The following is a 24822-nucleotide window of genomic DNA, read 5'->3' on the forward strand; positions in this document are numbered from 1 at the left end:
GACGTTGTGAAATTGGAAGATGAATTTTACAGGATGAAATTGAGACAGCCTCACCATAAGAAAATTTCAGTTTGATTCAATTTAATTCAATTTAACTGTAAGTGAATTATGTTGTTTGAAAAACTAAGCAATTTAATTAAAATGAAATGAATAATCTCGTTTAAATTGCATTTTTAAATAGAGTAAAATTTAAAATTAAGATTACCGTTCAAATGAATTGAATTCGGGATAAATCTTGGTAGTTTTGTCGCTTGCATTCTAAATATCAGAATTTAACAGTGTAAAAAAAAAATTAAATTCTCGCATTTTGGAGGATCCCAAATAGTCTGTTAATAATTTGGGGGACGAGGGCTTCGCCATCACTACCACTGAATCTCCCTCCCACGAAGATGGGCGGAACCTGACATGATCCGGATGACAAAGAAAACACGAGAAGCATAGAAATACCAGTCTTGTAGCCACTGTTGGATCATTGGATGAGTACACGAAAATAACCTTTAAGTGTTGATCCAACGATCGCGGGGTGCAACGAATACTTCCGTCCTAGTAAGTACTGATACTTTCCCACGAGGAGCACGAGAAAGAGCAAGGGGAATGGAGGGTCCCAACTCCATCTGCAACTGCAACCGGCAAACAGGTGCTCCGAGCGATGATTGTGTACGCCCGGTGCATTCACCTCCCCTCTACAGCTTCGCGCTCTTATTTCCCGGGAGGAGCATACGCCCGGTGTACCCAATAAATCCTATGTTTAGAGGGGGCAGTGGCGCAATAAATATTGGGGGCATGTCACCAACCAAAAATTGAAAAATCTGAAAATTGAATTTTTATTTATTTATTTCCCGGAAATGAAAAAGGCAAAAGAATGAAAATGAGTTCTGCGTTGGGCAGAGAATTGATGGATGAACGCATTCATGGAAATTAAGTTAATTTTGCAAAAATAATTTCCGCGAAAATTCCTTCTTTCCATTCCATTTCTCCTCCACCTCCATCGCCAAAACCAACCCACCCTCTCTCTCTCTCTCTCTCTCTCTCGCTGTCATATCCCCTCAGCAGCAGCAGCTGTGCAATTCTACGGTCGGCTCAGGTGCGTCACTTACTTGATTCTGTAATTTTCTTTGAGCTCGGTCAGCAGTTAGGTGGCCGCGTTTGAGCTGCGGATGCTGTTGATGGCGATCAATCTGTGGACGGATTGCGTATTGAGTGTGGAGTGGTGGAATTGGCGTTGAATTTCGTGGTTTTTGTGCCGTGGGAGTCTTCTTCTTTTTTTTTCTTTTTTTGGGGGGGGGGGGGGGGGGGGGGGGAGAGGACGGGCGGTGGTTTGGTTTTGGGGCTGTGAGTTCGGGGCTGTTGAAATAGAAGGTTGGGGGTTATTGTTTTTGATTGCCGGAATCTCCTGCAGAGGTGTTTTTGATGCGGGGAGATGGATCAAGGAGTGGTGATGCTGCAGTTGACGATCACTGCGGAGACGTAGCTGACTTGGAGAAGCAGGGCGGTGCTCCAGTGTCCGATCGTCCAGGCGGTATCGACCGCGTGCCTATGGCACCGCCGCAGCCCCCATCACTACCACCAATGCCTTCGCCGCCGATGCCGCCGCTGCTCCCACCATTGCATCTGCCAACGGCGCCACAGCTGTTGCCACCTGTCACGATTGTGGTGTCAACGGGGGAGCCGCTTGCGCCACCTGAGGGCACAACAAAGGCTTTGGAATCTCTTGAGGAGCTGGCTGTGGTGGCTTCTCCTAAAAAGGGTTACTTATCGAGAAATGGGAGCTCTCATGAGCAATGCAGGTGTAGTTCTTTTCTGTGGAACTCCTTTTTTGTGATCGTTATGCTGTTTCGTGTTCTTCTAAAGCAGATCATTTTTAGATTAATGTCTCATTAGTTCGTATTATTGGTGGCTTGACTTAGCTACTGGATCATCCATCAACATAGATAATTTGAATAATCTGATAATTTCAACAATCTTTGTACTTTTGGTTTTATGTTGGATGTTTATGTTATGTTCAGTAGCTTAATTAATGAGCCAGTGGGAAGCAGAACAAAAAATGACCACCTTGGCTTAAGAAGTCACTGCAAAACGAAGCTCTCTGGGAAGACCTGGCTTACTTTTTCATCACATTTGATTTTTAAGATGATAGATACAAATCTATGTTTAGGACTTGAAATGGCCTCTATGCTTCTGTAGAGTTTCTCTTGAACTAACAAAGATGTAATACTCCTGTACTATATCTGGTTGCACCTTTCAATGACTAAAGTGAGTGCAGTATGACTTATTTTTCCTTTTCTGCACTCTTTGCTGTGCCTGGTGCTAGATGGATTTACGACTGCCAGTTGGGGGACCTTGTTAGTTCTTTCAATTTGCCCTTGCAGTGGAAGAGTGAAGCCAGACTTTTTTATGCATCTTACGGTTGTAAGGCTAAAATATGTTTCATGCTGTTTTTAGAGTTTGTCAGCAGGACAAAGATGAGGCATTAATAGACCTTGGATGCCAATGTCGAGGTGGGCTTGCAAAAGCTCATCGGTCATGCATAGACACATGGTTTCGGTCGAAGGGATCAAACAAATGTGAGATATGCCAGTAAGCAATCGAAAAAGATCATTTTCTTAATTTTGCCTTCATTTTTATAGGGTTCCATTTGCTTATCAATTCAAGCTAACTCTAAGTGACTAAATCCATTTCTTAATTTTTGGTTAAACGGTGACACCATCCTATTGGCCTTTTAATGCAGACAAGCAGCTACAAATGTGTCACCTCCAGAGCCCCTTCCGACTGTAAGTATCCTGTTTCTTCTGTAATAAGTGGATGGAACCCTATCTCTACATTTATTGGTTTAGTTTAATCGATTTATTAACCAGTAGCAGGCATGCTGATCTTTCTTTTAGACCTTCAGCCTAATTCAAGACATGTCATATGCTAACTTTTGCTGAACTTAAATCTGTTGTTTCTTGCAAATTGCCAGAAAGTAATTATGGATAACTAATCCATGAGCAAGAGTGCTTGCATTCTTAAATGATGAAAACCAAATCAGATGTTTATATGCAAAATCAATTAGAGGGTATTACTTAAATCAATTAGAGGTGCATATGCATTTAGATGTTAGTAGTAAAAACAAGTCTCATAAATTGTTGGGTAAATATGCTTTGTTCTCATCAGCTTTGGGGTGGTGTCCCTCGCTTTCTTGCATATTAACAAAGCAAATTTTCTGAATGCAAACAATTTGTTGATTGCTTTGAGGCCTACATCTAGACCTGGCATCTTATTGTTGTTTCTGATTGTCTCTTCTCTCATGAAATAGGGAAACTCTTGGATTTGGAGGGTCGATCCAGCCTTAAGAGGTTCTGTTATTACAGAGGAGCGCAGGGTAAGGAACCACTCTATGAAACTTATTAATGGATGCTTTTTTTAAGAAATGCAAGGCTAATTCTCAGTTTTTCTGCTTAAATTTTGACTGAGCAGACTTGTTTTAGTCCTCTTTGGGTTGCATTCTCAATCCTCATTGGTGGTCTCCTGTTAGACGTGCTCATATCTGTCACTCTCGGTGTCTCGGCCCTCCCTGTGAACATCATTATCGGTAATTTAGTTATATGAGTTTTGTACAATTATCAGTAGGTTGTGAGCAAAGTCATCAGTATTGAATCTGGTTGATCGGCTTGACTGGGGACTTAAAATGTCTGGTCCGCTTGTTTGCGACACACTAAAATGCAACTAAACCGGCGAGCCAGGTGATTTCCTCAGAAAATGGTTACCAGTTGGCTGCTTTGTCTGCCCAAGGCAAAGAGCTTATTATGAATTGCCTTGACAAAATTAATTAGCCAGATAATTGTCAATATTCTATTATTTCTACTAGTTGTACTTCCAGCCAAAGATAAACTAAATAGTTAGCTGTTGGACCTGTTTAACTTCTGCTTTAACCCTTGAATCATGCCTAGCCTTGATCAGTTTGACAACCGATTCAGTTTTAATGACTATGCTTGTTAATTTTCTTCAACGACTTTCAGGAGTCATCGTTGTGCTCGGATTAGGAACTGCGCTTCGGCTCACGCTTGAATTCTGCCATGAATGGAGCTTAAGGAGAGTCGTGCAGAGGGTGGAAACAAATGTAAATCTCGGGTACCATCCTGCACTATGAGTTATTACTGTAAATAAGAAAGAGAGGTGGTGGAACATGATGGTTAATCCGGAACGGCTCTACAGTTGTCTATAAGTTTTAAGGTGGCTGGTTTAGTCTGCGCAGGCCTGATAGGAGTATAGGAGACGCTGTCTGTTATTGTGTTGTGTTACTCTGATTGATTGGTTTATATATATATCGCTTTGGATTTGGAAGTACCTCAAGGAGCTCGATATTTCGCTCTAAATGGGACGTCAATTGGGGTCTCGTCTAGTTATCGAGTTCTAGTTGAAAATCGCGAGGATCTCGCAATGGACCGAAATCCAACCGTGGCTGGTGCAGAGAGTGTGTGGAAGTATTACAATTCCAAGGGAAATGGCAAGATAGAAAGTAAGGGGAATATGTTGGGTTTCGAATTGGGTGCTTTTTGCCCGACAAGAATCAATTTACCAGCGACGGGTAACCTTTTTCCTTAATGTGGTTATGTCGTATTTGGGTTGGGAGGCACCATTGGTCTTTTACTTTTCTTCTCTTTTTCCATTGTATTCGATCGATGCCACGGCCATATTAAAGTCCGTGAAACGTTTCATTGTTCTTTACAGCGATATAAAAGGGGACAAAAGTAAAAGAGTGAATGACACGATTCTTTTATCTTAAACTGCACAACATAAGATGAGTAATCGACAATCATGGTGTTACAGAGCAATTGTGGGTCCATGAAACACGTAAAATTGTAGGCGGGTTTCGTGCTAGCCATCGTATACTCAAATGCTCGAGCTCCCGGAAATAATGGACCAAATAAAACTGTTGAGTGACCCATTGATCTTATGTTACTAGAGGCTCTCAGGGGCAGAACGGTAATTCTGCGTTTGAAAAAAGAAGAAGGCAAGGCAAAGGCAGCAGCCCCCATACGTACCCCGCGGTAGCATCCCTTGTAGGACGACGGCTCTCTCTTCGTTTAGACGCCTCTTTCTTAGTCCACAGAGCCCTCAAAGATAGAACATTGTTTTCCTACGACATTTTTCTTTTGACTAAACTAATCAATTTGGTTCTTATACCCATCAAAACCTTTCGTTGTCATTAAATACACTCGCACGCCATACTTCCGTCCATTAGTTTAATCATTGCAATTTACTCGCCGTTAACTAACCACTGAAGGTGTTAATTAAATACTAAAAATTAAAAATTAAAAATTAAAAGGCCAAAAGGAAAAAGAAAAACTGCTTTTTTAATTCACTACCTTTGGATGCTTTTCTATTTTAATTCACTTTCTATTTTTTTTGTTCATTTTCATTTTCGTCCAATAGCTTTACTTACATTTCTATTTGAGCCCATTTCATTATCTTTATTTGTTTTTATCCTGTACCTTTATTTACTTTTTTATTTTCATCATTTTATTCAATTTTCTATTAGAGAAAAATCAACTTTTGATCCTCAACTTTAATTATTTTTTCGATTTCTTCGTAATTCTCTTTTTCCTTCAATAACATTACATGTTATATTTTCTTAGTCTTCTCCTTTGATTTTCGGTTATAAATGCTAAAATCATATTAAATTAAAAATCATTTTCGAAAAAATCGAACTAATTTTTAAAAAAACATATAATGAAACCAGAAAATGGAGAGAAGGGCGTGGGCCTAATCGGGCATAGCATCACATAGACGATGTCACTGGTAACATTCCATGTTGCCCTCTCTTCGTGAAGATGGAAAATTGAAATTAAAAATTTAAAAATTAAAACAAATATATCAGAGCTAGAGTGAAAGGGTTGTGGGGGCTCAACTCCTGCGGCAACCGTGTTGTGCGAGGTTGTCAGGAGCTTACCTCGATTAATGTTGGTCACTGGCTCTACCCAAAGAGATAGAGCAGTAGATCTCAAAACAATCGTTCCACCGGAAAAAAAACAACTGTGACCCCGAGAATGTTGCATCCGCCACTTCACCGAGGTCGTCGACGACATCATCTGACCGATGGCCGCCTATTTTAGCCTCTACCACTTTGATCTCTCTTCACTATCTTTTTCTTTGCAAAGAGAGAAAGGGGACATAACAGAAAGTCTTTGACCACCGCGTTAATATCTGACATTTGCCCTCCTTCGTCCACTTTTTCTCTCCGCAATCTCCCTCCTCTGTTATTGATATTTTAATTTTAATATTTTGCAATATTTTTTATTGTAAAAAGTTTGCATTGCATTTTTGCAGGAGACTTAAACCCAAAACATAAAAGGACTAAATAACAAAATGTTTATTCCCGAATAAATGATTGCAAAGAAAAAGAGAGGGAATTAGGATATAATTAAAAAAATTACAGAAGTTGGGGACCAAAACATAACATTTTCCTAATTGAAAATTTAATTAGACGACGAAAACAGAAGAGCAACTAAATGTATATGACAAAAACGAAACAAATAAAAAGAAAAAGCCCTAGAACAAAAAGTAAACAAAACTATTGGATTAAAACAAACAAAAAAAAATAAAAAACGAATTAAAATAGAAAAGCATCTCAAGATAGTAAGCTAAAAGTGTAGTTTTATACATAACGCGGGAGAGATCGTCTCGAGCCTCTTCGGGCAGCTCGTTGCCGGAGGCTTCGGATACCTCTAGTGACCTCTCTGGTGGGGGAGCTCACTGGATGACCTCCTCAGTGCCAGTGACAGCCGAGAGGGGGAGTGTCGGTGGTCAAATAATGGTAGGTGGATGGCGATGACTAAATTGAAGGTGGAAGGGTAAAGTTGGGAGCGTGCTTGATAGCAATGAAAAATTGAAAATGATGTCGGTTTCAAACATCAAGGATCAACACATTACGCTCCCGACATTACACTTACACCTTCAATTTAGTCATAACCATACCATTAATTGACCACCAACACCCCATAACGTTAATGATTTTTTCGATTAGTTGAGAAATTTATTAGTGAGGATTGAATCCACGACATCTCGCGGTCACTTCATGAATTTCTCGTTATGGTGTTGATTGGCGAGCAAAAATTCAGTGGGATCGAAACTCGGTGCAGCCGGATAAGACCAATGCAATTTACACGTGTGCGTGTGTCAGTGGACAGAAAACAGCAGTCGCAACGAGCCGACAAGCAGCGCATGAGATGGTCCGCACGTGCGTTCCGGAAATCTCAGCAAGCTACGACAAATTAAAAAAAAAAAGAAAAATAAGGAAAAAGGAAGAAAAAGAAAAATAAAGGGGAAAGAAGAAAAATAAAGAAAATCCAAAAAAGTTTAAACCACCAGCAGGCAAGGCAGCAGCAGAGCTGTGGGCTGAGCTGAGGAAGAAAGCTGCTTGTCCTGTCAGTGTGAAAGCAAAATACCGACCAAACCTCAATCAATCAGCCTCGGAATCCGGAAAGCGAAAGCAATTTGCTTGGTCGATCTGTTGTCAAATTAGGGTTTCTGTCTCGCTTCTGTATAGAAGAAGGTAGTCGTGGTGGTGAAGTGATCTCGCTGCGAGATGGGAGTGATTTCAGTGAACTCCCTTCCCCTAGGGTTCCGGTTCCGTCCCACCGATGAGGAGCTGATAAGCCACTACCTGAGGCTGAAGATAAACGGGCGCCACTCCGAGGTCGAGGTGGTCCCGGAGATTGACGTCTGCAAGTTCGAGCCCTGGGATTTGCCCGGTAACCTCACCGGGTTTCTCATTCTTTTTATAGTTCAATTGTTTGGAATAAATTACTGCTTGCCGTGACATGAGCGGCCGAAATTCTGAATACCTGATTCGTTAATTGACAGTTGGGGTTCCCTTTATTCCCCCCCAATAAATCAGATTCCTCTTTGAAATTTCGCTTAAATAAAAGAGGGAAAAGACTCTGATTCAGGAATTTCGCCTCGTGCTGGTCAGGTTCTGCTTCCAGAATTGGAACTGGTGTCATTTGGTTGTGTTCTTCGCTAAAGTTGTGTTTTTTTTTTTTTTTTTTTTGTTTTGCCCCCCTTGTTTGATTCTTATCCATTTTATGATCAATAGGGCTGTCAGTGATAAAGACGGATGATCCTGAGTGGTTCTTCTTCTGCCCACGGGACCGGAAGTACCCAAATGGTCACAGATCGAACCGGGCAACGGATGCTGGTTACTGGAAGGCCACTGGGAAGGATCGGACCATCAAGTCCCGCAAGTCGGGCTCGAATACCACCCTGATTGGGATGAAGAAGACCTTGGTTTTCTACAGGGGGCGTGCTCCTAAAGGTGAGCGGACGCACTGGATCATGCACGAATATCGTGCTACGGAGAAGGACCTTGATGGCACTGGTCCTGGCCAGGTACTACTATTTCCATTTCCTCATGCGTGGCTTAAGTTCTTTCGATGTTTGCTATTTCTTTATTGGGCTTAATAAGCTATTCTCTGTTATTTTTTTAACTGGTGAATATTACTTCAACATTGAGTGCATATTCTGACATATTGATGCTAAACTTTGTGACATGTCTTCCTACGACATGGTTGGCTGAGACTGGTGAGTTTAGAATAAAATACAGAAGGGCTTTGTCCGCCATCTAACCTTATATGCTTCTGCTTGCTCTTACCTTGATGGCGCAGGGTGCTTATGTTCTCTGCCGCCTGTTCAGAAAGTCAGAGGAGAAGCCCGAAGCCCTGAAATATGGAGATGTCCAACCGAATGGTTTTTCGCCAATAGCCAAGTCCTCTCCTGAGCAGACCTCCTCGGATCTTGTACAAGGAACACCAGCATCAGACGCCGGAGTGAATAGGCAATCAGAAGGTATTAAGCGGTGGCTAACTGATAAGCTGGACGATATGACAGAGGGAACAACCTTCAAGGTCTGTCCGTTCTCTTCTTGTATGTTTTCACCATAAAATTTACAGTTATTCCTTAGGACTGACCAGAAGTGTCTTTTCCACCAGGGGCATCCACTCCTAGGAGACGATCCAAATTCGTCTAATGTTCCATATGATCAAGTGGATTGCAAAATTTTCTCTCCTGATCAATCTCACCATCAAGAAGAGCTGGTGCCTTATGTGGGTTCACCTTTCGCCAATGACTTTGGCAATGATCATGATGGGCTACTTTTCCAGGATGGGACTAGTGAGCAGGACATCTCTCTTACTGAATTGTTAGATGAGGTCTTCAACAACCATGATGACTCCTGCGAGGAATCGACTAGTCAGAAGAACTCTGTGGTTGGAGGTGAGATCCATGTCAATCTTGCAGGGCCCTCATTTTTTAAAGACAGTGGACTCTTCAGTGATACTGACACTCAGATGGCCCAAATTCAGGTAAAATATAGTTTGATTTAGTTCTTACAGTTCTCTATAATTCAAATAATGAATATTTGTATATGTGTTGCATGGTGTTGTGAATTATTCAGAACCAAGTTGTTTAATCAAGTGTCTTATTGGAGATGGATGGGAATATGTAGTCATACCATCTGCGTCCCCATTTTCCAATAGTGTCAGTAACTTATCTTTCGAAAAATAGAAGTTAGTGCTAAAAGGTGTTTATATAATGTTACAAAAAGAAACAAAAATCACAAAGGAATTTTCTTTTGAATCTAAATTAAAATATTCAGGGGATGCTCAACGCATGACTCTCCAGCCTCCAGTAGCTGCTGCTGGTGTGTATAACGTCTAGTTTCTCTTTGTATTTTTCACTCTTGGTGTTACTCTAAACTGGATATATTTATTCACAATCGAATCCTGACCAGAAGTTTCCCTTTGTTTTGCCGTTTCTCCAATAACAGCACAATGCAAACTTGGGAGTCTTTCCGCAGCTTAATCAGAATTTTGTACGAGGGGAACACAATTATTTTGGGGCTCTACAAGATGTCTTCTTTGGTGGTTCGGCTTCAGGTCTATTTAATCATGAGATCAGCAATGTCGAAGAATCAACTGGTCAATCTCTCAACAATTTTGCTGGTGGAGCTGGAATCAAGATTAGGACACGTCAACGTGAACTGCCTCCGAACATGCATTCTCCCATTTCCCAGGGCACTGCCTGGAGGAGACTCTGTTTACAAATGGAGCATGAGGAAGTGCAGTCGGCTGCTACTGAGGAGGCAAGAGTTTTCTTCTTATTTAAAATCTTAGTTTGTATAAATATAGAAAGGCGATGTGCTGATTCGAGGGTTCAATTGACTGTCTTGTGCAGGTTGGAGATACTGCAGAGAACACCTGCCCTTCGAGTGTTGCAGCATCTAATATTTCTGAAGGATCGATAAATGAAAAGAATCCTGATAATCATAATGGAACGGGTATCAAGATCAAGAGCCGCCAGCCTCGACAGCAGCAGAAATCAGAAAATGTGGCTGCCCAGGGAACTGCTGCGAGAAGAATTCACCTACAAGTAAATCTGAAACCTGGTTCAGTACATGATGACGAAGAAGTCACATCTGCTCTCACCGAGGTAACAGTCGTTAGCTGCAAATCATAAGGTACTCTCTCCCAAGGTATGGCCCTCTCCACCAGTTATTGACACATGGGTAATCTTCTATGCAGGATAATAAAGGAGAGCCGGAGCATCTTCCTGCCACTGATGAGCCAAAGATGGAGAACACAAAGCTTGATAATGGGGAAGATATTGCTAAAGAGCGCTCCGCAAATCTGAGATTGAGGTCAATACAAGGCGGCAAATCATCAGGTGTTCAAACAGGAAGTTGCTCCGACAAGAGTTTGGCTCTCCGAGGTTCTAGTCCCATGTCTCACTATTTGAGAGGCGCCTCTGTGATTATTATGGTCCTAGTAGTCGCTCTCCCTGTAGGGATGCTGCTGTGCCTCAGATCGTGATTACCCTTGGGTCACATCTTTCTAAGTTCGTCATGGCAGCTCGTGTGTGCATATTACTTGTTTATGGGTAGATTGATGAGGCAGGCACCGTCTACTTCTTCACTTGCATGCCCCTTCTGTCTTGGGTTAGCCGATCAACTGAGAACTTCCTGGTAGATAGTGTTGTTTGGTAGTGGCATTAGATGGTCTTAAGGGTTAGTTTATGTATCTGAGACGAGCTCAGCGTTATGTATCGGGGCTCGACTTCTCTGCAGTAGCTTGTGGAGACCAGTGTCCACCCTTTGATGCTGAATGTAGAGTTAGCTTCTTATTGCAAGTGTATTCGCATTGTCGATTGACGGAGACGTGCCTGTGTGTAAATGATTCCGAGTTAAGGTTTTGCATATCCTTATATGATAATGAAAAAGTCACAAAAAAGGAAAAAAAAAAGAAATGAAAAGAAAAACACTGATTCCGGCAGGAAGCTCAGAGCCGCAAGTTCTATGGGCCGGCTAAGCGTCAATCTCCTCGTAATCAGGGGTAAGAAGACAATTTGTAGCCTTTTCATTCTTTAAGCAGCATGCGTCCAATCCCGGGTTCGAAATTCCTTGGAGTTCGGATTGGATTCGAAATTCCTTGGAGTCACCGGAGCGCGTTTGGCGTGATTATTTGCTTTATGTGTCGTCGGGGGTTCACGGAGTTCTAAGGATTAGTCGGGCGAAGCCCGGACACTTCGGGTTAGCGAAAAAAAAAAAGCAGCTTGCGCTTGAAGTTTCGGTCTGATCTTTTTGTACTTTTATCGTCGACACTATGGCAGGTGGTGATCGGGTTGGGCGAGGTCCAAGTGCTCAAGCCCAAAACAAGGGGATCTGGCCTAGCTCGACCCACCAGGATGGGGCGCTGGACAAGCTCAAGCTGCTTGGGATGGGCTTGGTGAGGTGAAGAGTCTCGTGGAGGAGCTTGACGAGCCTGAGCCTGAGCCCATGGGGAGTTGGAAGAGGCTCCACGAGTCCTAGCCCAACCCCCCAGCTTTCCCCGGGCCACACTGGAATTGCTTAAGGAGCCCTAGACCCTGGGGATGCCGATGATGCGTCCACCCTTTGCAACATTTCCCTCTTCTGTAGGAGCCTTAATTGGATCCAGATTGGAAAAGCTGAACTGGGTCGGGCTTGGCTGGGGCCTCGCGGCCCAGCACGACTCGAGATAGAGGCGCTGCTGTCCATAAGTACCAAATGGTTTTTTCACAAATTAGAAAATCGTTCAGTTCATTCCACAAGGATTTCCTCAGATTTGACGGGAGTGTGGAAAGAATTTGAGGGTTGGAAGGAGGTTTTCAAAGATGCACTTCTGAGTCCCCGAGACCTCGATAAAGTTTTCTCAGTTAATTGAAGTAGATCGTCGTCTCAAAACACTATAAAATACGTTATGTGTAATGGATATATCACGTGATACTGTGTCATTACGCTCATTAAAAAAAAAAAATCTATTGGCTTGGGACTTCATGTGGTACAATAACCTTTATATAAAACCCGAGGGAACTATTAAGTGAATTCTGGAAAAAAAAAAAGAAGAAGAATTGTAGGATCACCAATAATTGAAAATAATCATATGATGGCAAGAGAAACCATATGGTTTTCAAGAAAGGGTGTGGATGATATCACAATCGAGAAGCAATCTGATAGCTTTCGAAACGAGCGAACAAGACCCCGAACAGTAAACCAAACGAATCAAAATCCGATTTGCCCTAGGCGAGGTGGCCAACCCACACTGGCCTCGAGAGCAAGAGTATAAAAATGTTCAAAGACGTATGATCAGACTGACCTGACCTGCTCTATAGATTTATCGAATATTCACGTGAACGGTAGGGATTATTCGGAAGAAACCGAAATATCCTCTTCATATAATCATTAAAAAAGAAAAAGTAAAAAAGGATCAATTGACAGGGGAGCGGAGCGATAGAAAGGTGATGGATAAGGATGGAATGGATAAGAACGAACGAACAAATTGTTGTTCAACATTAATGAATCCAATAATTAATACGGAAACAAAAAACGACAGACAAATGGATCAACTCAACTCAGCTTTGAGTGAAGCTTTCCCATCCTACCTAGAAAATAAATAAAATAAAATAAGACATAACATTCGGCAAAATAGGCTGGGGCCCCACACGCCATCCTCAGACTTCTCGATTCATCCCTCCCACGTGGCGATACTGAACCCACCCCCAGCCAGCCCACCGGATGGATGGCAAGGTAGAACTAGGGTGACGGTTTGTATGGTGTCGTGTATATACGTGTTGTGTCTAAATGGATTCGTGTCATCGAAGTCATAATCTGTACACGACACGATTATTAAACGGATCAGGTTTTGAAAACCCATCTACGATACGTTTATATCCGTGTCAATTCGTTTAGACACGTTTAAACCCGTTTATCGAAACGTGTCATAATATGTACACGTATACATGACACGATTATAAATGTTATCCGGATACATTAATACAACTTGTTTATCCGATCAACTCAATTATCCGGATACATTAACACAACATGATTATCCGATTAACTCGTTTTCCCGAACACATGTACATGTTTACACGTTAACACGACATGTGTTGGATTGGATGAAAGAAAGGAAAAAAATTAGGTTAGAGACTTCGAAAGTTAGGATTATATAAGGATATTTTGGTAAATTCAAATAGATAAACGGGTTAACGGGTTATATGATTATAATAACACTATTAAACATGTCTAAATAAACAAGTTTAATTATGTATAATCGGTTTACACGGATTCAACCCGATAGAACACGCTTATTAACCGTGTTTAAACGGGTTGGATCCATTTAGATCGATTATAAAAAATATTCAATCCAAATCTATTTAATTTCGTATCTTATCTGTATTATATTATCATGTCGTGTGAAATATCATCGGCCGTACGTGGAACCGAGGCTGCCGCGTCCCCCTCACCCTTTCCATTCCTTTCCTTTCCTTTCTCTGCCCTTCCCTCTGCCCGGGGCCGCCGTTGTTTTGCTTTTCTCTCATTATTATTATTATTATTATTATTATTATCTCTCGTCTCAACTCAAGCCGCCGCCGAGTTTCTCGTATAAATCAGAATTAAGATTCGTCTTTTACTCGTCAACAGCACAGCACAGCACAGCACAAGAGCAGCAGATTTCTTTTATCGGGTGAATCGGAGTTGATTTCGGGTCAATTTGTTGGGTCCATACCTCACCATTTCAATATCCCCTGTTGGAGAGAATTTGGAGAGAGAGAGAGAGATGATACTGGTGGCGGAACTGGCGGAGCTGATGGAGGAGTACACGGCGGTGCTGGCGAGGTTGCTGGAGCACGTCTTCCGCGACTTCCCTTTCCCCAGGCGGGTCCGCTTCCTCATCCTCAGCAGCCTCCCCTTTGCCTCCTCTACCCCTCCCCCTCCCTACCTCATCCCTTCACCTTCACCCCGTGTCCATTAGAAAAGTTTCCTCTCCCTCCCACGTATGTATATATTCTGCGGATGAGCTCTGTTTTCCCACTAATGAATTTTTCTTCGTTTCGGTTCTTTCTTGTTAATTCTCTCAGTTTCTTTTCTTTTTTTTTAAAAGGTTGGTGAGAGTTTCTTGTAATTCCCAGGATAAGCATTTTTGTACATTGTCGTTCTTCCATGAATAAAAGGGAAAAAGAGGGGAAAAAAAGAAGAAAAACTCCTTTGTTCTGCATTCTCCTCTCATTATGGTCATTAATCATAGCTAGTTAGTGTGTCGAATGTTCACTAGTTATTTGTACTAGTATCTCGACGAGGATGCCGCAAAATGCTCGATGGATGGGGCATTAGGCCCTTTGAGTTCGCTCACCATCAGATCCTAACTTCGGGATCGAATTCAGAGGTTGATAACTCGGCGCTTCCTCAATGTTTGCTTGCTCTAAGGGGCAGAATGCGGAGGGCATTGGACCTCAGCTGAACCGAAGGTTTCGTCTAACTAAATAGAATTTTGTGAAACTGTGAACCGTAGTACTAACCCTTTACGTAAGATCTCGATTCAATCCTTGCAAATTGAGAAATTCGAGGACTTTACTTCTTTAGTGGGTCAACCTTTTACTCTCTTTACTCGACTTGAACCCACTGAATTTTACTCTCTTTACTCGACTTGAACCCACTGAATTAATCCGGTCGATGGACACATCGAAAAAGTAAAGAAGAAGAAGAACAATATGGAAGTCAGTGTCTTATTGGGTCCGATTCTATATTTTAGCGGGTAGCCTCTGGCTCTGCACTTCCACCCAGCTCCAATGTGTCAATGTCGATGGGCTCGGTCCAAGTCCGATAACTTCCCGGGTTATCTTCTTCCCCAGCCTCACGGTAAGGGGAAGTGAAAGGGTACGGTGAGTTCAGACCTAATTAGAAGGTAATACAACTTCACTAGAGCCCCAACAGTCAACGTTTTTAGATGGTACCATACCGATTACCGTGTGTCGTATGAGATGAGGTCAACCAAGCAGTGTCTTTTCCGGTTGTCTCCCGTACTATGAGATATATGAGCATCTTTGGTTTATTCAATCCCATAACTTTATTTCGGATAAAATCCCATAATTTTATTTTGGATAAAATGTAATGGCCTCCCTTGAGATCTTGAGAAATAGCACTCAGTTCTATTTGTTGAAGAAAATATACATTTAGCCTGATTGACTTATTTGACTGCATTGTCATTTTTCTGAAAAAATGCCAGTTGAGACCATAATTTCTGAATTTTTTTTTCCTTTTTAAAGAACATACGTTTATTTTTATCGAATAAGGCCCATATTACATAAAATGTTTATAAGCCTAACTTATTTTTTTAAATACTTTAAATTTGTAAAATTTTAAAAATTAAAAAAATAAGTTGAAAGCTTCAAACAATGAGAGAAATAAAGAAAGGAGTGGGTGGTGGCGCGCCACCAACTATCACCATTCAAGAGATATTTCGAAAGATGTTGAAGACTTCGCTTGGGGCGATAGTAACCAGATGTGGACCACCTAGGAGGGTGACAGTACAATGGAATATTCATAGATAATACTTTCATCTTTTTGAATCGCATAACCTCATTAGATAGTTATGGAGCGGTGATAACCTGTCATCATTAATATCACTCCAAGTATATATGTGGTCTTAAGAAAAAAATTTAAAAGTTATGGACTAAATTAGTATTTTCTATAAGAATAATTATTTGGTCAAAGATATCAAATGAAGTTAAGTGCAATATATTTTTTAATAAATGAAGTTGAGTCCTATTTCCCTAAATCTGAAGGGAGTTCAGTGCAATCTACCCTTTTATTTTTTTGTTTGTTCGTTCTTTTCATTTTCTTTTTCATTTAGTTTCTTTTTTTTTCACTCGGAGAAAATGGATGGAACACGAGGTCACGTGCTGTCGCCACAAACTAGAGATTCAAGACTCGATTTTCACAGTTTGGACTTCTTTTTGCATCTCTTTATTTTCCTCTCTCTTTATTAGTCTAAAAAAATTAATTCAAATATTTTGGTTGTATAAATCCGAATCGAACATCTAGAATGAAATTCGATGGCTTCAAGGACCGAGTCACCTCCGGAGATTGGAAAAGAATCCAATTTTATGTGCATTTAAAAGAAATGGATGGGTATGCAGTAAAATTGAGTTGAGATGCAGTAAATCTAAAGCAAACTTGACAGTTGATGCATCCTCCATTCAACTTTCAAATACAAATTAACCGATATAAAAATGATGGGTAAATTGATAGGTATATCACGTAAAACTGTGTTATTTACCTTTTTTTTTAATATCATATCGCAATTTCGTAATTAACTTTATTGATATGTTTGACATTCGTGAATTTGCGATACCGCCGCGTGATATATCCCCATCCATGCAAGACTCTCTCCTCCACACACGCACACATTGAATTGATCAAAGGATGTTCGTAATTTGCGCTGGAAAAGCGGGTTCAACTTCAACGTCCACACCGTTACTACACTCCCGGAGAGCAAGCAAAAGCATCACTCACCTACCCATCAATTAAACAGGCCAGCATCAGTCCCTCCTAATAAAAAAGCATAGCAGCCCACAACAACGGCGCAACCCTGGCCCTGCCAGAGGGACGGAGAGACGTCCAAGACGGGGCTCACCACCAATGACACCTTGAAGTTCAATGCCCAGATCCTCGAGTTCTTCCCCAGGGCATCCGAGGCCCCCTGCCCGATCTCTCCACTTACTACTACCCCTGCTTCCTGTTCGAGGAATGTCCACATCAATGATCTCCAGCAGGAGATAGGTAAACAGGTTCCCTTCGTTCCCAGTAATTGCTGAAATGCGGTTTCCCGGTCACCCTCGCTGTTGTTGTAGACATTTCTTATTAAATGTATCTGCTGTTATATTTGGAGTGGTCATGATAATCTCACTTAACAAGAACAGAATTTGTTCTCCAAGTTAGATCTATTTAATTATTATTACGAGACAAGCTGTTAGTCATTAACTTGCGTTGGAAGATGATTGATTTTATTCGGAAAACAACATTAGAAGAACCAATGTTATGTCACATTGGACCAAATTTTGTGATCTCGTTTTATGTTTTATACATATATATATATATATATATATCCTTGGATTCGTAGACTGAGATGTAATGATTTGGAATGGTTTCTTTCCTCTTAACAGGCAGGTTAAACCTCCCTGACGATGCATCGATCTTTGCTGCTCCTACACCACGGCCTTGCGCTGCTTCCTTCTGTCCCACCGTGACAGCCCACTAGCCGCATTCTTTCCCTCTACACGCATGACCAGCTGGTTACGTCAATTTCACAGGAAACACTGGATTGGGGTTTCTGCTCAATTTGGGTACTTCTCTTGCTCCTTGCTTGGCCTGCTCGGGTTTGTGTGCCAATTTTGTGTGGAAGGTGGGGTTTTTTCTTTGAGAAATCATTTTCCAAAATAAAATTACTAATATAACTTCTCCTTCAACAAATCAAATAAATCATCGTATATGACTTAGTAAGACGACTAATGATTTACAGTTGAATTTCATATCAGAGTACAATCTGGTAGAACCAAATAGTCCTGAAAGGAATAAATACAAAGATAAAAAAAATAGATATAAATTATTCATTAATCAGTTGTGAATAAACTTATCTCATCAATATATTTATATATATATAAGTCGGGGCGCGAGAAAGCGCCACAACTCAAATTTATAGCGATAACCCTGCCATATTCTTCTTTAGAAAATTTATTATGTTCCTATTACCAGGAACTCCATTTATGTTGCTATGAACATTAATTTTCAAATGACTCAATCTTTTCTATATATGGTTTTGAACGTAACTCTTTTTCTATGTACTAGTATATAAATATTTCTCCTACATTTTAAAAAATGCAACTTATGTTGATTGAATACGATGGACCTCAAAATAGAATTTTCTCTAAAATGATAGTTTCTCAGGATAAATTTGTCCATTTAAACTAAAGTTAAATTATTGCATACATTGTAGTTTTCATCAAGTTTGGATGTAATGAGTAGTCCTCAAAAGCAAAATTTAGAATTATATGACAGCGAACAATTCTCATAATAACCATACCATAGCTTATAGTGAAGTATTTTTACCAATGTTATGGTTGCTGTAAACTTTAAAGTCCCCCGAATCCCTAATATATCGTCTAGGGCCTCTGAAACAATCATCTAATTGGCTAGCAAAGAATATAGACATATATTTTTTTCAGTAGATATGCTAAGTAGTACATTTTTTTGGATGAATGGCAAATTTCATTAATCAAAAGTAATTACATCAGAGGCCATTAACCTAGTACAACATGAGAGACTAAGCCCCAAACTCTACCCCAAAAGGGAGCTAATTAGTTGTGAACAAAATCAGAAGAGTTAAACATGTGACCGACTAAAGTAGCATTTATAATTTTCTGTGAGAGGCTGGGGTAAACACTCAGCTTCGCTTTCACATCTGCAAAAACCTTCTGAATTATTGCTGCTGGAGGAGAGATATGCTTTTGGTAAATTCTGACATTCCTCTCTCGCCATATACAGTATATGTAGTGAGTCCAAAGAAGCTTGAGGCATATGACATCAAGCTTCTTCCCTCAAAGGGAAGTAATCCAGTTGATTTCCGTATTCCAACTCACCATAGTTCGGTGCAAACCGATTCGAGCTAGCAGACTTTTCCAAATTCCTTGGGTAACAAGACATTCAAAAAAGAGGTGGTCACGAGTCTCCCTCTGCATACTGCAAAATTCGCACTCAGTAGACGCAAGCTGAATCCCCCATTTTGATAGCCGGTCCTTAATAGCTAGTTTATTATGAACACTGAGCCAGCTAATAAAAGAAGAGCGAGGAAAATGTCCTTCAAACCATATTGCATTCCCCCATTCCACTTTAGGGCCTCTCGATCTAAGACACTGCCAGGCATTTGCAATAGAGAATTGCCCAGACTTCTGAGGGGTCGATAAGACTCTGTCCTGGTTAGAAGATTCGAGAGCTGTGGCCAAATCCCGAATACAAGTAGCTTGTGGGTCCGAACTCCTCGGCCAGTGCCATTGCCCTTCCACCAGAACTGCACTAACTGTTGCATGCTCCCTGAGTGAGGGGAAACACTGAAATCCTCTGTAACAATATTTGATCAACGGGCCAACAGGTAGCCAGGCATCGTACCAAAAGGACACAGTTTTGCCTGAACCAACCTTGTATCTAATATAAGGGAATATGAGAGCTCTGATCTGCATTAGTTTCCTCCAATTCCATGAGCAGTCTCCAGGCATCCGTAAAGACCAAAGACTACGACCTTTTGTTAAGTATTTGTTTGCCCAAGCCACCCAGAGAGAGCCCGAATTTATAAGGAGAGACCATAAGTTCTTCAATACGCACACCTTGTTCCACAGAGTTAAGTCCTTGATACCAAGACCTCCCTCAGCTTTTGGGAGGCAAATGGTTTCCCAACTGATCTTGCCCCCACCTGCATATTGCTCGAGACCTTTCCAGAGGAAGGATCGACACTTCTGCTGCACAAGTTTGATGACTTTTTTTGGAAGGATAAAGTGATAACACCAGTAGCTGGCCATACTAAAGAGCACAGAGTTGATCAACTACACCCTTCCTGCATAAGATAAATACTGCACAGTCCAACTCTTGATTCTTTCCACAATTCTCTCGGTAAGAGCTTCACAATTCTTCGAAGAGAGTTTCTCGGAAACAAGAGGAAGGCCTAGGTACCTCACAGGTAGTAAGCCTCTTTTAAAACCAGAGCAAGTCACCAAGTCAGAAATAGAATCCTCAGAAATGCCTCCCATAAAAATCTCAGATTTTTCAAGGTTCAACTTCAGACCAGACCAATGATAGAAGGTATTCAATACATCAAGGATAGCGACGAGGGAGTCCTTGGAAGCATTAGTGAATAAGAGCAAGTCATCCGCAAAACAGAGATGGGTTAGACGGAGTGACTTACATCTTGGATGATAGCCGACTTTACCCTCAGCTGCAGCCAAATCCATGATGAGGGAGAACACCTCCATGGCAATGACAAATAGATATGGGGATAACGGATCACCTTGTCTCACTCCACGCTTACCAGGGAAGTAACCAGCTAGAGTCCCGTTGATAGCCACAGAGAAATAAGGGGAAGTGATACATCCCTTAATCCACCAGAGAAAACAGGGCGGGAAATCCAAGGCTTCCAAACTATTGAGAATGAACTCCCAGCTTAAAGAGTCGAAAGCCTTCATAAGATCAATCTTTATGGCACAACGTGGGGTTATTCCTTGTCTGTGATAATTCCTCACAAGCTCGTGAGCAAGTAATACATTATGCTAAGTAGTACATTATTCCCATCAGTAAGTCTATTTCTAAATTTTCCATGTCCTCCTTCAAATGAAGAAGCAAAAAAAGAAGCAGAGAAAGAAGATAAAATGACTTGCGTAAATTGCTCACTCATTTGAATTATAGGCTGCTTTTTCTTTTACATACTTTAAGGCCTCCAAAATGCAGTGCTTGGAGTAAAAATCTATTCTTAGTTGGTTCATCCATGTATACAAGTTAGCGACAAAATTGAATTTCCAAAACATTTTCAACTGTAACTATTTAGGTATGTATCCTCTAGTAGGTTTCTTCATTTATTTTCCTACTTAGCAAACGTCAAATTCCGCCGTTATAGAGATGCATAAGCAACTACAGAAAGTTATACCTAGGGGTTCCCAATGAGAGAGTGTGCCACACTTAGTCTCCTCTCCTTTATCTTGCTATCGGCTATTTGTCTTGAATTAAACCCAACCTCTTCAAATTCTCGCTAGTCCTAGGGAATAATAAATTAGCTTCGGAGAAGAACAATGAAAAGGTAAACAAGCTATAAAAGATTTGGTATAACTGACCTTAAATTTTGTTTGAGTTGGCCATGTGTTCTTTAACCTTCTATAAAATTCGTTTTTAATTAGTTCTTCGCATAACATGCTAAGACACCACAATGAGAAAACATTAAATTCTTTTTTGAACTGTGAAAAAGAAAAATAACAGGAAACAATAACATAATTTAAAATTTGTGGAATCGGGAATTTACTCATTTTGCATAAACGCGCCCATATTCGCATGCATATTGCCGATGTATAAACGAAGTCGTGGGCAATATGAATTCCAACATGGGCGTGTGTCCACAAAACGGGAAAAGTTTTTTCAATTTTGCGAGTTTTTAATTATCTTTTTATTTCCTGTCATTTTTCTAACAATTCCAGAAAAGAATTCGGTGTTCATCTGATTGTGAAGTTTTAACATATTATGTGAAGAAGTGACTAGAATGGATAATTTTTAATTTTATAGAAGGTTATTACACATATGCCCAACTCAAACAGAATTCCAGGTCATTTATCACAGTCCTTTTATCTAGCTTATTTTACCTCTCAATTGTTTTTTTGTAAAGGTAATTTATTATGCCGTCGGACGAACAAGAAACTTTAAAGAGGTTTGAATTTAATTGAATGAAGGCAAGTTGACCAATAAGAAAGTGAGGACATACAACTGAGTTGTGACGAGAAGATGGTGCATTTGGTTTTAGAGTTGAATTGAGTTGAGTTTTAATTTTAATTGGGTTGTAATGATTGTTTTGTTGAATTATGAGAAAAAGTGTAAAAAAGTAATGAATAGTTGAGAGAATTTAGTATTAAAAATTGAATTGAGTATAATGAAGGTGTATGTGGATTTATGTATAGGTCCTACCTTTTTTACTTTGAAAAGTTAATTTTTGTTATATAGTGAGTAAAATTAAAGTTAAAATTAAAATTTTAAAATTCGATTGCAAAACCAAATGGAGTAGTGTGACAATCTCGCTTATTGTAATTCCAAAGTTTATGTAGTTGCTTATGTTTCTGCAGAGTGGCGAAATTTGATGTCTAGCTACTATAAGATATATACCTAAACAATAACGGTTGAAACTACTATAGAAATTCAATTTATGGCTAGATTGTCTACCGGGTAAATTTTGACTCTAAGAACTGTAATTTGGAGGTCATAAAGTACGTAATTGGTAAGCAGACTATTGTTGTAACTAGTCAGCAATCTACTCATTTCATCGTATCTTCGTCATCTCTGCTTCTTTTTTGCTTATTATTCATTTAAAGTAGGACAAAGAAAATATGGAAATAGACTTATGGGTGAGAATAATGCACAATTTAGCATGTCTCTTGATAGAGATATTCGTCTGTACTTTTTTCTTAACCAACTCGATGGAAGTGGTAGAACCATTAGGCAAGATTAGGGATTTTGGTGGATGGGACTTTGAAGATCTACGATAACCATAATATATGTGATAATACCTCACTATATGTAGTTTTATGCTCATCTTGAGAATTGTTGGCTGATGTATGATTTTCAATTTTGATTTTATGAACTACTCGTATCCAAACTACCAGCACTGTGTCCAGGCATGCCCGAAGCTTCCCCCTGAGATCGATTTCATCGTCGATTTCGTGGTCGATTTTGAGGTTGAGATCGACATCCCGGGCTCCCCCCTCACTGGGTCAACACCTCAGTGACGTCCTCAACGTTTTCGCCCTCTGTTTTGCGGTGGGGATGGTGTTCAATGGTGTCCTGAAGGTTGCACTGGCCGTCTCCCCTTCCTTCCCGTCATCAGTAATGTGTGTGTGGTGGCGGTTCCCCCTCCCCTTTGGTGATTTTGCAGCGACCCTCTCCCTGAGTAGCGGCTCACATGTTGGCGTGAGATGGTGTCGGCATTGGCGCTCTCACCGATTGACCACAATTGGCCTTGACCAGGAGCTTTGATTTGCTCTGTCCCTCCTCGTTCTGGTGGTGGCAGTATCGGCACAGGGGCTGTGCACTCTTCCGACTTGACCCAGACCGTTCGGCTTCTCCACCTTTCCGACCGGTGATGGATTCTTCTCTCAGCCTCCCAATCTTCTTCCCGTGATAGTATCCTCACCTACCTTGACACATGATCGCGTTATCAGGCTGTTAGTCCTACCTCCCGCTTGCAAAGATTGACCTTTTGTGGCTCACTTCCCTTTTTTTTTTTGGTTGGGTTTTGCAGGTCTCGGCTCCAATGGTGGTCGCTGGTTTGAACTGGTCAAGGAGGCTTTGGCTCCCTTGATTTGATTACTTAGGACCTTATTGTGATATATGGTATGAACCGATCAAGGATGCGTTGAGCTTCCTTGGTTTGATTACTTAGTGCTTGAGCTGTTAAGGGTTAGGTTGACTGATTATGTCTGTTGGTAGTGATTGTTGGTACGATCTTGCGCTCGGATATCGGCTCGAGATACCCTTACTATGCTACTTCATTATGGAGTAGAATTTCATAGTGGAATTAGGGTCCTCCTTTCCGATTACTATTGGGGTCAACGATGAAATATTATTAGCAGGTAGTGATTGAATCTAACGGTTTCAAGATAGCAAACTATAATTGTATATGTTATTCTTTGATGTTTTCTCCTTTTATCCTTTGAAGTTTGCCCGATGAATGAACCATTAATTTCCCTTCTTGTAATTTCTGAACGAGCATTTTACTTGTATCCTTTTTTGCCGTGGATTAATAAATGGATCCACTTGACAGCCTTAGCAAAAAAAAAAAAAAAACAAAACAAAAAATGGTTTACCGTTTTGGATACGAATTCATAGATGCATGAGAAGCCTCTCTTCCCCATTTATGTTGAGCATAAAACTCATAGATGAGGAACCTATTATCTTTTATGCTTTGGGCTTCTTTTGTAATCAGAGGGTGTAATCTAGCCAAGTTGAGCTCTAGTATAGGCAAGCTCAACTTGACTCGAATCGGGAGTGTTGAGCTCAAGCTTGGTTGAACTTTGAAATCCCAGCTTGAGCCCGACTCGAAATGCAACCAAGCAATTTGAGCGCGGCTCGGTTAAGTTCGCTCTAGAATTCCAGTCCAATTTCCCATAAAAGATATAAAATATGGGCTTCAACCATTCATAAGAAGATTCATATGTAATTTTTACATGAGAACCTGGTTAAGCTCGTGAGCTAGACAAGTCAAGCACTACTAAGCTTGACCTTAGCTCACTCAAATAAAAAAGCTTGATTTGAGCTTGGCCTTGAGCTCGACAAGGCCGAGTCAGGTTTGAGTATCATCAAATTGATCCCGAGTAGCTCACAAGTAGCTTGTCCTACTTACAACCCTACTCTTAGGCTTTGTTTGTTTCGGGAAAGATAATTTATAGGAAAGTGAATTACTCATTCTCCTACATTTGGTAACACAAAATCCTTTGGTCAACGGGAAAGCGTTTTCGGTCAAACTACAAAGTAAAGGTAACGGTACCCCTTTGTTTGGTTTTATAATTTATTTTTAATTCTACTCCACTTAACTTCATTTATCTTCAATTCAACAACACAATTATTACTTTTTCCTTTTTCTTCAATTTTTTAACCATTAAATTTAATTTTTAATACTAAATTCTATCAATTATTCATTACTTTTTTTATATATTTTTTTATAATTCAATAACATAATCATTACAATTCAATTA

General features: G+C 40.5%; 3 protein-coding genes and 1 long non-coding RNA gene across 4 annotated transcripts; all 4 read left to right on the forward strand.

The window, feature by feature from the left end:
- Positions 1-859: 859 nt before the first annotated feature.
- LOC116206440 (E3 ubiquitin-protein ligase MARCH2) lies at positions 860-4326 on the forward strand. The gene is made up of 7 exons (XM_031539316.1): positions 860-1084; positions 1400-1787; positions 2443-2577; positions 2729-2771; positions 3296-3361; positions 3457-3571; positions 3999-4326. Exons 2-7 carry the CDS (start codon positions 1411-1413, stop codon positions 4127-4129), a joined length of 867 nt encoding a protein of 288 aa, XP_031395176.1. The 5' UTR covers positions 860-1084; positions 1400-1410; the 3' UTR covers positions 4130-4326.
- A 3007-nt stretch (positions 4327-7333) lies between these two features.
- On the forward strand, positions 7334-11238 carry LOC116206439 (protein NTM1-like 9). Its single transcript, XM_031539315.1, has 7 exons — positions 7334-7733; positions 8078-8370; positions 8646-8885; positions 8970-9341; positions 9806-10120; positions 10213-10467; positions 10560-11238. Exons 1-7 carry the CDS (start codon positions 7568-7570, stop codon positions 10845-10847), a joined length of 1929 nt encoding a protein of 642 aa, XP_031395175.1. The 5' UTR covers positions 7334-7567; the 3' UTR covers positions 10848-11238.
- A 2577-nt stretch (positions 11239-13815) lies between these two features.
- On the forward strand, positions 13816-14553 carry LOC116206441. The gene has a single exon (XM_031539317.1). It carries the CDS (start codon positions 14112-14114, stop codon positions 14304-14306), a length of 195 nt encoding a protein of 64 aa, XP_031395177.1. The 5' UTR covers positions 13816-14111; the 3' UTR covers positions 14307-14553.
- Positions 14554-16763: 2210 nt separating this feature from the next.
- On the forward strand, positions 16764-23825 carry LOC116202911. The gene is made up of 4 exons (XR_004156168.1): positions 16764-17113; positions 17497-17676; positions 22735-23207; positions 23370-23825. It is a non-coding gene; the product is annotated as an uncharacterized LOC116202911 (long non-coding RNA).
- Positions 23826-24822: the final 997 nt, after the last annotated feature.

This window comes from Punica granatum, chromosome 4, assembly GCF_007655135.1.
Source record: "Punica granatum isolate Tunisia-2019 chromosome 4, ASM765513v2, whole genome shotgun sequence".
Classification (NCBI taxonomy): domain Eukaryota; kingdom Viridiplantae; phylum Streptophyta; class Magnoliopsida; order Myrtales; family Lythraceae; genus Punica; species Punica granatum.

Coding starts and splice junctions, on each gene's coding strand:
- LOC116206439 (XM_031539315.1), top strand. CDS start 7,568: ATGGGAGTGATTTCAGTGAACTCCCTTCCCCTAGGGTTCCGGTTCCGT. Junction 10,121..10,212: donor AGTCGGCTGCTACTGAGGAG/GCAAGAGTTTTC, acceptor TGTCTTGTGCAG/GTTGGAGATACTGCAGAGAA. Junction 10,468..10,559: donor TCACATCTGCTCTCACCGAG/GTAACAGTCGTT, acceptor TCTTCTATGCAG/GATAATAAAGGAGAGCCGGA.
- LOC116206440 (XM_031539316.1), top strand. CDS start 1,411: ATGCGGGGAGATGGATCAAGGAGTGGTGATGCTGCAGTTGACGATCAC. Junction 1,788..2,442: donor AGCTCTCATGAGCAATGCAG/GTGTAGTTCTTT, acceptor TGCTGTTTTTAG/AGTTTGTCAGCAGGACAAAG. Junction 2,578..2,728: donor AACAAATGTGAGATATGCCA/GTAAGCAATCGA, acceptor CTTTTAATGCAG/ACAAGCAGCTACAAATGTGT.
- LOC116206441 (XM_031539317.1), top strand. CDS start 14,112: ATGATACTGGTGGCGGAACTGGCGGAGCTGATGGAGGAGTACACGGCG.